Raw genomic sequence first — 13885 nt, forward strand, 5'->3', positions numbered from 1 at the left:
TACTAGGTATGTATCTCTTCATTGACATTGTTTTTTCCAATTCTTAACGATATCACCCCATTGTTTTCTGCCTTATATACTTTCCAACTAAAAATCTTCTCTCATCATCTTTCTCTGGAGGTTTATAGGTTCTCCTCTGGCTACTTTTAAGGTGTTCTGTTTATCACTGGCTTTCATCGTTTTCATTATGATGTACCTCGGTGTAGTTTTCTTTAGGTTTGTTTTTCTTGGGGTGCAATGAGGTTCATAGATTTGTAGGTATATAGTTTTTCTCAAATTTGGAAATATTTCAGCTATTACTTTTTAAAATATTTTTTCTGTTCTCCTTTTTTCTGGGCCACAGACACACACTACTGCTTTATATTGTCCTTAAATTTTTTTTAAGATTTTTTTTCTTTTTCTACTTCATTTTGCAAAATTTTCTTTGCTGTGCCTTCAAGCTTACTAATCTTCGTTTCTTCAGTGTCTACTGTATTCTCACTGCGTTTTCAACTCAGATATTGTAAATTTCCTTTGTGTCTTTTATATCTTTCATTTCTCTACATACCACATTTTCCCCTGCCTTCTTGACTGTATGGATTGTTTATAACAGCTGTCCTAATGGCCTTGATGCTGGTTCCATCACATTTGATTTTGGGGTCTGTTTCTATTGGTTGGTTTTTCACTTTGCTACAGTTCATATGTTCTTTCTTTTCCTTCCTTCCTTCCTTCCTTCCTTCCTTCCTTCCTTCCTTCCTTCCTTTTCTTTCTTTATTTTCTTTTTTCTTCTCTTTCTTTCTTATTTCTTTTTCTCTTTCTTTCTTTCTTTCTTTCTTTCTTTCTTTCTTTCTTTCTTTTTTTTTTTTTGACAGAATCTTGCTGTGTTGCCTAGGTGGAGTGCAGTGGCACGATCCCTGCTCACTGCAACCTCCACCGCCTGGGATCAAGCAGTTTTCCTGCTTCGGCATCCCGAGTAGCTGGGACTACAGGTGCCTGCCACGACGTCTGGTTAATTTTTGTCTTTTTAGTAGAGTCGGGGTTTCACCATGTTAGCCAGGCTGGTCTCAGACTCCCGACTTCAAGTGATCCACCCACCTCAGCCTCCCAAAGTGCTGGGATTACAGGCCTGAGCCATCCACCTGGCTACAGTTTGTATTTTCTATCTTCATTTTATGCTTAGTGATTTTTGTTGTTGTTGTTTTAGATCCTGGACATTGTAACTTTGGCATTGTATGTTATGCAATTTTGTTGTATTCTTTTAAATAGTACTGAATTTTGTTCTGACAGTTAAACTACTTGGAATCCATTGGATTCTGTCAAGTCTTGTTTTTAAGCTTTAAGAGCAGAGTAACTTTTATTTTAGGATGAATGTACCCTTATTTATATTGTGACACTCTTCTGAGGATTCTTCCTGATGTTCTATGTATTATGAGGACCTTGCACTCTGGCTGATTCAAATGCAAACTATTTCCCCTTTGTGAGTTCCAGAATTTTTCTGCTTCTTTCTCTCTAGTGATTCTTTCCCAAGCTTTAGATAGTTTCCTTTTACAAATGAATAGATCAATATTTGGCCAAAGAGTTGAGAACTCTGAAAAACTCCAGAGCTAGAAGCAGCTCTCTTCTGTTTGGTATTTTGTCTTACAAATTCTAACAATCATGGTCTTCCCCATTTCTGATGTCCATCTTTTTAATTTGGGGAGATTGCTGCTGGGCTGTTTGGGTTCTCCTTCTCTGCACAATAGTTGGAAACTGCTTCCTGGCAGTAAAATGGGGCAATGGTAGGTCTCACCTCTTTCCTTTCTTTTGGAGTTCACAGTCTTATTTTGCCTCATATCCAGTGATTGAAAACATTGTATTACAGGGCCAGGTGTAGTGGCTCAGGTCTGTAATTCCATCACTTTGGGAGGTTGAGGCAGGAGGACTGTCTGTGCTCAAGAGTTCAAGACCAGCCTGGGCAACATGGTGAGACCTCATCTCTAAAAAAAAAAAGAAAACAGAAATAAAAAACATTGTATTGTATTGTATACTTTTGTCCAGTTTTCTATGTATTGTATTGCATACTTTTGTCCAGCTTTCTAGTTTTCTCCACAATTCTATCATGGCCAGATGCAGAAATCTCCCAAAGGTATATATATATATATATATTTTGAGATGAAGTCTCACTCTTGTCACCCAGGCTGGAGTGCAGTGGCGCGATCTCGGCTCACTGCAACCTCCACCTCCTAGATTCAAGTGATTTTCCTGCCTCAGTCTCCCAAGCAGCTGGGATTACAGGTGCCTGACACCACACCCAACTAATTTTTGTATTTTTAGTAGAGACAGGGTTTCACCATGTTGGCCAGGCTGGCCTCGAACTCCTGAACTCAGGCAATCCACCCACCTTGGCCTCCCAATGTGCTGGGATTACAGGCGTGAGCCACTGCGCCCGGCCTCCCAAAGGTATAATTTTTAAGGCAGAAAGAGGTAAACTAGAATTGGATTCCAATAGAGGCCAAAGTATTTCTTTAATATTTACTTCGGGGCTTTGAAGGTACATTGCTATGTTTGTTTTTAAATTTATTTTAAAACTTTTGAAATAAAATATGGCAGTTATAACTTTTAACTTATGCCAAATGCCATTATCATTTTTAATAATTTAGCCAGATATGTGTAGTATCAGAAAGCTTAGTCATTAAAGCCAAATAAAGACACTTTCCAAATTGAATTAAAGGAAAGAATGACATGCTTAATTTCAAGTACGAAAAAGAGACAGAATAGTCAGTGATATGGTTTGGCTGTGTCCCCACCCAAATCTCACCTTGAATTGTAGCTCCTATAATCCCCATGTGTTGTGGGAGGGAGCCGGTGGGAGTACTTGAATCATGGGGGTGGATTTTCCTCTGCTATTCTTGAGATAGTGAATAAATCCCATGAGATCTGATGGTTTTACAATAGAGCAGTTCCCCTGCACACGCTTTCTTGCCTGCCTCCAAGACATGCCTTTGCTCCTCCTTTGCCTTCTGTCATGAGGAACTGTGAATCCATGAAGCCTCTTTTTCTTTGTAATTACCCAGTCTCAGGTATTTCTTCATAGCTGTCTGAAAATGGATTAATACAGTTGGTTTTTCTACGTTCACTCTCACATGGGCAAACGTGAAAAATAAATAAATAAATACTCACCTACTTTATAAGCAGTGATCAAAGGATAAGTCGAAATTTCAGGTTAAGTATGACCGCTTCTTTGGTTAGGAAGAATGAGGTACGTGTACTGCATAGTGGGGAGGAAAAAGGCTGACACTGAAAATCTAGAGAAATCTCTACTTTTCATAGCAAAAAAGGAAAAAAAATTCAATAAACAGTGGCTTCACTTCTGTCTTCAGAAGAAAAACAAATGCCTACTTCAGTTTTCTTTATCTCCACTTTTTAATTTTGTTGATTTTACTGTAACAGGTAAGCCTTTTATAACAGTGGAGCTAGCCCGAATGAAGAGTTTATTATAAAAAATAGCCTCTTACATTAAGCAGCTGATTGTCAGGAGACGTACATTTTCAAAGTGATAAAGCATGTCTTACTGCTTAGAACTTATGTAAGTAAATTCTCCTTCAAAACAGAAATTCACATTCTGAAATATACTACTCTTTTGAGAATAGAGGACAAATGCTACATTTTAATGTTTTTGTTTTTATTTTGCTCAGGAAGAATATGCTGTGAATATTTGGCATGGGTCATTCAGTTACCTTTTCTCCTTCATGTAATAGGGGGCAGAGAGCTGCCAAAATGCAGTGGTAGGTGTCCTCTCCTTTAACTTTAGGGGTAGCAGTAAGACTTTTCCACCATTAGTGGTGATGAGGATTTCATGTCCAAAAGTAATTCCAGCAAATCCCACATTCTGTAAACTGTCTCCATTCCCTCCAGACACACTTTGAGGCCAAGTACCCATAGATATTTACTTTTAACTTGGTTTTCCATTATTTCCAACTTTTGTTGAACAACGGCGTTTTCTAATTATAGTAGAGATTTTTAAGATGGTCCAATTCAGTTTGCATCATATCATGTTGCACTGTAACAGTTTGTAAATTTACCTCTGCTTTTTCCACATTACCTTCCAATTTTACACCCGTGGGGCAAATGCTTCAAGTTTACCTTACTCCTCTCTTTACTGATTTAATAGACTGTAAAATAGTTTTAAGAGGAATCTCAAAAGGCTTGTCAGGCTTCACCTGGTCCTCAGGCCCTGGAATTCTTTGAGGTAGCAAATGTATTTACTATGGTAAGTAAACAGAGATCACTCTTCCCTTCTACTCTAAGCTAGAATGATATATCTGATACTGAGAATAGAGACAGTAAGAAATACTGGACAAAGACTATCATAAGAATTTTCGATATAGTTTGTTGAGAAACCTTCAAGGGAGGACAGAATGCCGTGAGACTTGGACGCAAATCTGAACTCCATCACTTGCTAGCTCAGAGAGACTGTGGGCAAGAAGATGAACCTGTCTTGGTTTCCTCATTTGTAACACAGGGAAAAGAACAGTACCTACCTTAAGGGTGATAAAGAGGATTAAATGAGATCATGCCTGGCACATAGTAGTTCATATTTAATGAGTCCTTACTGGCCACAGAAATCTGGGATTGGAGTTGAATTATGTGCTCCTTTCTCATTTGAATGCTGCCCAATAAAAGAGCTGGGGTAAGTAGCTAGGGATGGTGGAGGGGAATGATAGAAGACAACAAATAATGTTTTCAGCTCTTTTCCTCAAGCTGTATTTCCCTTTCCCCATCTTATAGAATAGACTGTAGCATATTTGCACTAGTCTGTTCTGGGATATTGAGTTTACTTTAAAAGCACTTAAAGAAATGCTCCACTGTAAAATGGATCATCCTCTGAAGGGCCAGAGCCCTGTCCAAAGCAGCGGTAGGCACCGGAGCCTTGGTGGCCAGACCAGTGTGCTGGGGGTGTGTCTGTGACCCAGGAGAAGTGAGGCTCAGACAAGTACAATTACTGTGTCTTCTTAATTTTCCTTCTAAAGTTATTCGACGGGACTGTGGTTTTGCTTTGAGCAAAACCCCCTTAACGGCCGGGAGTCTAAAAGCAAACAACATTATTTTATTAGGTTACCCTAGCAGATGAAAGCAGAGTGTTCCATTTGGACTCTTTTTGGAGTCAATTAATGCATTAGCTAAAAACAAACCCTTTTAAAAGAGAGTTCCCGTTGTCTTCAGCAGCTTCGAAGGGAAAGCTTCAGAAATGGAGAGGTGAGCTGTAAACAGTAATACATTCATTGATAAGAACAACTATTGTACTAATACATTTCAACTCGTGTTGGAATGTAAAACTCATCTCAAAGGATGTGATTTTTAAAAAGCTTTATTTTTAACCAAGACCAGGGAATTTAAATTTATCATATAGTTTATGTGACAATTCCTGACTCAACTAAAACAAAATTTAAATAGCTCTAGTTGTTTTGACAAAATATTTATTTATGACTTGTAAATGATCAATACATAAAACTGTGATTGTATTCAGTTATGGTTTTAACTCCAGCAGTAGAAAAGGCCTGTAAAGTAGGACAATAATGGAGATCATTCATTGGGAAAAAAATACAAATAGTTTATTTCCACCTTCACAAACTCATGTGCCTCTGATCATCATGCAAGGCACCATGAAATTAAATACTTATGTCAGAATATATTTGTCTTACATGATTCAAGATAAAGTGAATTTTAAAAGCAAATGGGTGCCAATGATGGGGAGATGACGGGAATAGGGCAGGCAGCAATAGGGTAACATGCGTTTTTCAGAGTGTTTCTCAAAAATTCATCCATTCATCCATCCTTCAAAATAATAACTAGGAGCCTCTACTAAGAGAATCAGAGACACAATCCCAACCATCATGGATCCCGATGTGGACTTTCAAGCTGAAGACTGCCTGTTTCAAGAGACGGAGGTGGCCGGGCACAGTGGCTCACACCTGTAATCCCAGCACTTTGGGAGGGCAAGGCGGGCGGATCACCTGAGGTCGGGAGTTCGAGATAAGCCTGACAAACATGGAAGAACCCCATCTCTACTAAAAATACAAATAATTAGCCGGGTGTGGTTGCACATGCCTGTAATCCCAGCTACTCGGGAGGTTGAGGCAGGAGAATCGCATGAACCTTCGAGGCGGAGGTTGAAGTGAACCAAGATTGCGCTGTTGCACTCCAGCCTGGACGACAAGAGCAAAACTCCATCTCAAAAAAAAAAAAAAAGAGGCAGAGGTGACAATGCTGTTAGATGCCTCAGACATTAAAATGAAGCAATGAACTCCCCATGGTCTTCCTAACATAACAGAACTCTTTGGTGAAGGTTATTCCCCAAAGGTAAAACAAAAGGCACACACCCCTTTGTGGGCAGTACCATTTGTGGGAAGAACATTTCACTGCTCTGACCAGGGAACGTGTCTCTTAAAAATCTTTGGAAAAATCCACATCCTGAAAGCATTTGATTACCCTGAATTGAGAATAGGATTTTGCTCAGTGGCAAGGATACAAATTCACCCCCACAAGTATGCCTTCTGCGGTAAAAGGCACATGATGACTGTTAGGGACAGTTTATTTGGAAGGTTGATAAATGGGGTCATAAGACAGGACTCATCAAATTTCTTTTTTGAGATCTCCCTCCCTCTACCTGAAGCATTCCAGCATGACTTGCATTCTGTATACCTAGTTGGAGGAGATTACTAACAGTTTCAAGCACCATTTGTTCCCGTTTTGATTCCCCACTCACTGGGTTATGTGCTGTTAAACATTTCCAGAAGACTGTCAAAATGTAAGCATCCTGAGGTTTACATAGGCCACGCCATTAAATAACATATAAGCACAACATTTTAAACACTGTTTTCCAGCAATGGTAAATATTTTAGCTAAGTAGAAACTAAAGCTTGAAATGCAATAAGCACTTAAATGACTCCTTTCTGTGCCAGAATTCTTATTTTCCTCTGTGCGACCCTGGCTTCTGGGATTAAGGCAACCCCAGGGAGCTCAGCAAATGGTTGTGGGTTACGAGGTGTAGCAGGAGCTTGGCAACAGCATGCCACCCAGCCTCAAGAAACCCAGCCATGACTGGAACCCAAGAATCAGTGTGTTCACTTTGTGGTCAGCTTCACATATTTTCCCCTCCTTGGAAAAAAAAAAAAAAAAAAAAGCTGCTACGAAAGTCAGACCTCTCTCCCACCCCCCAAGGAAACACGTGGTGGACCAGGAGCAGAGTGGAGACTCGGGGCAGGCAGAGCAGGGGAGGCTGGCCCCCTCAGGTGGGCAGGCAAGCAGGCAGGCATGTGAGAGTTACCACCTTCAGCTCCTCAGCCCTACAGAGGGAAACGACCCACAGCACCGACAACAGCCACACCACTGACGACAACAACGGATTGTGCTGTCACCAGAAAGAAGGGAAACCCAGAATAAATTTTACAGTGGTTTTCACCACACGGTGATTGCAGTCCTGTTCAGGGCATGTCACAGTAACACCACCCACTGAGCAGAACCATGAGGGAAAGAAATCAGGCCTCCTTCAAAGTCTCCCATCACTGCCTATCCCTGAACAGAGTAAAGCAAGGATTTTAAGGAAACACAGACATGTAGCCCTACCTCCATTGGTTTCCTGGGGCCCCTGGCTTCTTATTCACTAAAGAGAATTGTTCTCAGTGACTGACAAGGCTAAGTGAAGCCAGGATGCTCTCTCATTAAATGCAACTGCTCTTTAAGAGGCAGGCAGGGCAATGGACGCGTTATGAGATTTTTGGTCAGTGTTTTTACCATGAAAACTTGATCTTCCATAAAATCTCAAACAAGTGAAGAAAAGGAATGCAGAGACGCATGGCCTTTTCTCCACATTCAAAAGACCAAAGCTGCATGTTTTGTTATGATAACACCATCGACATTTCTAAGACATATATGGAGTTCTGTGACTAGTCTCTGAGATTATAATACAGATATTTATCACTTATCACACTGAATTTACGGAGGGGATTCCTCTTTGGTTTTGTCAAATAATCACAGAAGGAGCCATGTATGTTATCTGTCCTGTTTCTAGTGAAGACAAAGCTCTTCACTCCCCTCCTGACCCTCCCCCTCTAAAAAAATCAGCCACTTCTGGTGGATATTGACTATTTCCAATTTTAAACTGCAACTTCAAATGTCAGCCTGTTGACTTACAGAAACAGACTGACAAATGGCTGTCTGCTATGGAGACAAACTTTGGAAACTCAAAATGTTCATACAGACTGCCAACAGATTAATTAGTAGCCTCTTTGGAAGCATGATCCTGGTCTAAGAATAGCCCTAAATTCTGTTCAAGACTAGCTTCTTTCCCCAAATCATTATAGTGCTAGCCAAATATTAGCAAATGTTAGATATAGTGGTATATGGTTTTGGTGTGTGCAAGAGTCAGACTGGATTAGAAAATACAACTGCCATTTCATACCAGTTTTCATAGCTAAGTTCTACTAAAACTATGTGACCTTCATCATCACAATAAACTGCTGAAAGTGCTGGAATGACTAGAACAAAGGTGTCAGTTTGCTAGTTCTTTGCTTATCTATGGTTAAATACAGTTTCTTGTACTCACTTTGAACCATGAAAATGAGGGAACACATTACCTTGAAAGATACTGAGGATATATCCACATCAATATGAATAAAATTCCCCTCAAAACATAACATGTAGACCAATAATGACAATTACTGTAGCCACTCACCATGTAACATGCACAAGACCAAACAACTCAATCACTTGACAAATAGTTTATTTCCACCTTCACAAACTCATGTGCCTCTGACCATTACGCAAGGCAACATGAATTAAATACTTACATCAGAATATATTTGTCTTACACGATTCAAGATAAAGTGGATTTTAAAAGCAAGTGGGTGCCAATGATGGGGAGATGAGGGGAACAGGGCAGGCAGCAACAGGGTAACATGCATTTTTCAAGAGTGTTTATTAAAATAGGCAGTAATCAGTACATGTACATCACATGAGCCGTTTTTCAAAATTAGCACTTCCAGGAGAGGGGCTACATCTCAGTTTTTTCCATCTATATAATAAAATGCCAAAAGTACTTCCCTAAAGTACAAAGGCATTTCCCTAGTAGTCTTGGTACCAGTAACAGAATATGATTACTAAACACCTCCAATGTGGTTTTCATTACAAAGAAACATGTTTCACATAAAAGCTTCATAATATAATCCAGAGACAGAATTTGTGCATGCTTAAAATGTGAAACCAGGCTGAATATATTTGATATATATATTTTTATTTCTTCCAGTGTTTTTTCTTTGTATAAATATGCACCCAGTTTCCTACCAGTTTAAAACACACACGGAACACTGCTCCGAGCACCATGATTGCCTTACAGTAGCCTCTTTGGGACTACAATCCTAGTTCAAGGAGGGGAGTACTAATTTCTACTCTGACTTGCTCCTTTGCCCAAATCATGTTAGTGTTGACCAAATCCCATCAATTTTCAGATACAAACAAAGGTTTCTGGGCAGAGGGCCAAAGAATAATTATGAATAATTTCACAATGTTCTGGTTAAGAAAACACCCAGAAAATGAATGATTTCACATGATAAAAAAGCCTGGATTTGAATTTAAACAAGAGATGGGTGTAAAAGGGATGAAGCATTGCTTCACTCCCAGGAAGGATGTTCTTCACTGAGTACCCACAAAAAGACAGCACTATCTTGGGGCTGATCTTCCTATGGGCCTCCACCAATAGCCTTTGAGGTAGGTACTGACGGCTTGAAGAGAGGTAGGTAAAGTCCAAATTTGTTTTCAATCCCTGCAAACGTAGCAACTGCCAGTTTGTAGCCCCCAACGTGATCAGGATTCGGGGCAGGCAGGTTGATCCTGGATTTAGGAACTGGCTCTGATCCCATGGGTTTTCTAAAAGAAGAGAAAACAGAGTAAGAAGCTGAATTTTTTTTTTTTAACTTGATAAAAATAACATTCAAAACCTGTTCAAATATGTAATGCAAAGGAGTTGATGCATTCTAATCAGTTGTATGTTCCCTTGGAAATGACCTTGTTAACACAATTTCAACATTTCCCTAAATCTCTTCTATTTTATTATAGAGACTAGACTGATGTACCTTTCTCCATGACAGAGTATTAGAAGCAGCCAAAATTTAGCAGCAGATTTAGCATGATACTTACACTCCTCCAAAATCAATGTAGAACCATCGTTGTAGCAATTCATAAGTCAGCAAAGTTACGCCAAACTGGGGTGAGGATCGAAACACACGAGCTTTAAAAAAATGGAGAAATCATAGATATAATTAGATTTTTAAAAAATTTACCTGATACCAAAGAGTTAGTTAAGAACAAATTATTTCCATACCACCAGCTCCTTTCCACAGAGCTTTTGGGCCTTCTTCACGCAGTATCTTTTTAAAGCAGTCTATCACTCCACTGTAAGTGGTTTGGCCAGCCCGGGCAGCCACCTGTAATCTCGTCTTGATAACATCAGCAGGGGTCACTAAAGATGCCGCAGGCATACCTGCAGGAGAGACACAACACCATCTCAGTCTGGTCACATTCTCACTATATAAAAATAACTGTGCTTTGAACTGCTGGCCGTGGAAAGAAAGTTAAAAATCCGATTCAATAAAATGCCTATTTCGCTGTCCTCTATGGGAAGTGCAACCATGACTCTCCTTTGTGCAAGATGTCTGCTCTTACACCCCTCCCCACCCGACTCACACCTTCCCTTGCCCAAATCACTCAGCCTTCGTTTCTATTCCTAAATCTTTAAATATTTTTAAGAAATTGTTTATCAACAACACTACTTCAAGTGTTCGAGAGTAAGTGAAGAAAGCGGTTTTCTTTTCTTTTTTCTTTCCTGTTGAAATCAAAAACTTGCAAAGTTATTAGGTCCGATTTTTCAGAGGTGAAGCTTGTTATGCGTTTCCTCTTCATGGTCTTCTGTGGCTGCTGGCAGTCACAGGAGGTACTTTCTCTCACACATTCAACCACCCCCTACTCTCCAAACCCCAACCTCTCCAGTTACACCAGAAAAAGACTTTGCTGATAGCCAAAAAAACACTGCGTGCGTGTTGGGGGATGGGAGGTGGAGGTTTCAGGGAGGGGGTGAAATTGGGAGGAGACTCCTACAGATAACACTTCAGGATTTCTTTTTCCTAAGACTGACATCTCCAGAAAAATATTTGACAGAAAGCTTAAAATTTATACTGGCTGATAATCAATGAAAAAGGAACAACAACAACAACAGAAAACCCTCCCAAAGTTACCAATGGGAAATTTTTCTACAGTCACTGTATCCAAAATGGGGCAGCGCATGTTTAGATTTTTTAAAAGCGAGACTGTACTCAGAAGACACTGTCTCTTATGGTTTTATTACTTTTCCATTATGAACTTATTCCAAACCAAATTGGTCAAATGCAGATGCATAAATCTCCTTTGCTTTTTTTAAGGCTTAATAATTCTGTAAGAATTTCTGTCCAAACCAACATGGTCTGGCTCACAACTACATTTCATCCTTCTAACAGACAGCTTTAAAGTTACAGTGAGTTGGAAGGGGGGTGTAAATCTGCATACTACATGCTTGCATTTATATTACTGAAGGAGTATCTCTTCCATCTTTACCTAGCTCCTCAAACATTAATCTCAAGAGGTTTTATAAAATACATCACAATTCTGCATGCAAAAAGTTCTCTTTATATCCAGTGCTTCACTGGATAAGTTATACTGAAATTCCTATTCATTTGTAGGAATTATTTTAACTTTGGGTCAGGAATTTATCCTCCAACATAATGGAAGGAAACAAGAAAAACGCTTAGAAATCCACTGTGTTCACACCACCAATTTTATTTTACTTCTTGGTTTAGAAAGAGTTTAGCAAGACAGGCTGCTTTAAACATGCAATAAAAGCCACCTTGCAATGGTGGACAGGCATGTCAGAGTGTGACTGTGAAAGACATACAAGCAATAAAATGGGCAAAAAGTTCCCTTTGGCTAGGGTAATTTTCATAAACTGTTCTTTGTTATGAAAATAGAGGTACTGGGGGTGGAGAGGGCAGGTATGAAAGATACTGATTAGTGGAATACAAAAATGTCAAAAGAAACATATATGCCACCTAGTAAGTTGCCTGGCAAAACTGATAGGAGTTATAGGGATGCTGGAATATGGCAACTTGAACATAACCCCCATCATCTCCATTGTCAGCTCATTTCTCCTAAGGAGGTATCTGGTAGGGCCTAAAAGGAATTTTGGACATCTTGGTGGACAGGAGATTTCCAGTGTGAGGATTTGCTAAGTTAACCTGGAGAACTGCACCAGACTACCCTAAAGCAAGGCTGGGAAAGCAGATACTGGCAAGAACTTGGCCACCAGAGAGCTGTTGATTTTGGGGACCAGGGTTGGCAGGGACGTCTGGCAGATCTGTCTGCTCTCTTCTGGATACCAAAAGGCTAAGACAATGCAGATCAAGTGGTCTGAATGTTCTCTATTCCTAAAGAGAGGGGAGCAAGAGGAGACTGGGAAACAGAGATGCTTCCTCTAGGTCCCTCAGCAGGAAAGGGACTGGCAGTCTGCCTGATTCTTCAATGACAAGACAAACACAGAGACCCGGGGGCCGTCCACCACCTCCGAGACAGGAGTAACTTAGGGCACGTCTCAACCAATTAAAAAATTACAAGTCTTCAAAGGGGGCCCAGCTACAGTAGAATATCATTTACAACAAAAAGAAAACATGACTGGCAAAATACAGCTTTAGGGCACACGTCACTGTTAATTTTTATAAATATCCCATTTATATTTATGAGGAAAGTACTTTTCTTTTTTTTGAATACAAAGGTTAATATCTATTTATTTTGGATCAAGGCTGTTTTCAAAATCCCCTTTGCATCCCTATCTATATTATCTACTTAATATATCAGCTTCTAAAAGCAGTGTGATAAAATTTTTCATCAGGTATGAGAAAATACCACATATTCTTCATACCTTTAAGCTGAGAGATGACATTGTATATTGATATTACATAGAAATTGATGGCATCTTCATAGTGAATTTTATCTTTTACAAAATACGCCTCTGTGCTTCTGAATGCTATTTTTAAACCCCGAATTTCATTTAGTATGGCATTAATATTGCTACTTGCTTATTGATATTTGCCTGGTACGTATTTTTCAATCAGTTGTCTTTCAATCTTTCTATGTCACAGTTTTCTGAAACTTCGTATGACTAGATTTTCTTTCAAAACTCATCTCAAAGTGCTTGTTATTACTAGGGGTACTGAATTCATTTACAGTGCTTGTGACTATTAGCCTTATTTCTGCCATCCTATATTATGCTATTTTTTCTGCTTTCAGTTATTTCCCTTTTGATCCCCACCAGTTTCCTGCCTAAATATATTTAAACATTACATGCATTTGTTACATAGGTGTACATTTACAACAGGTGCAATTAGCATTTGCATCCTCCAGCAGGGGGAGGACTTTGGCGCACTGGCACTTTTGTCCTTCCTTTCATTTGTCAGCCTCCCAAATGAATACATATACCAAAGTCAGCAATAACAGAGACCCACCACAGGTTTAACTTCTATTTGCTCTTTCATATATCCCACATTTTCCTCCTTCTTAAATTCACTTTTTTTCTTTTTGAGACAGAGTTTCGCTCTTGATGCCCAGGCTGGGGCTGGGCACGATCTCGGCTCACTGCAACCTCCACCTCCTGGACTCAAGTGATTCTCCTGCCTCAGCCTCCTGAGTAGCTGGGATTATAGGTGTGCACCACCAAGCCCAGCTATTTTTTGTATTTTTAGTAGTAGAGACGGGGTTTCACCATGGTGACCAGGCTGGTCTCAAACTCCTGACCTCAGGTAATCCACCTGCCTCGGCCTCCCAAAGTGCTAGAATTACAGGCACAAGT

General features: G+C 39.8%; 1 protein-coding gene across 3 annotated transcripts in view; it reads right to left on the reverse strand.

The window, feature by feature from the left end:
• Positions 1–8723: 8723 nt before the first annotated feature.
• SLC25A13 (solute carrier family 25 member 13) overlaps positions 8724–13885 on the reverse strand; it is a 213500-nt gene continuing 208338 nt past the window's right edge. For all 3 annotated transcript variants that reach the window (XM_033192420.1, XM_033192421.1, XM_033192419.1), the window contains 3 exons: positions 10337–10495; positions 10153–10243; positions 8724–9882 (listed from right to left, as the gene is read on the reverse strand). In XM_033192420.1, coding sequence (XP_033048311.1) covers positions 9696–9882; positions 10153–10243; positions 10337–10495 — 437 coding nt within the window. In that variant the 3' untranslated portion in view covers positions 8724–9695. The remainder of the gene's footprint in view (positions 9883–10152; positions 10244–10336; positions 10496–13885) is intronic.

The sequence above is a fragment of the Trachypithecus francoisi genome, unplaced genomic scaffold, assembly GCF_009764315.1.
Source record: "Trachypithecus francoisi isolate TF-2019V2 unplaced genomic scaffold, Tfra_2.0 Lachesis_group4, whole genome shotgun sequence".
Taxonomy (NCBI): Eukaryota; Metazoa; Chordata; class Mammalia; order Primates; family Cercopithecidae; genus Trachypithecus; species Trachypithecus francoisi.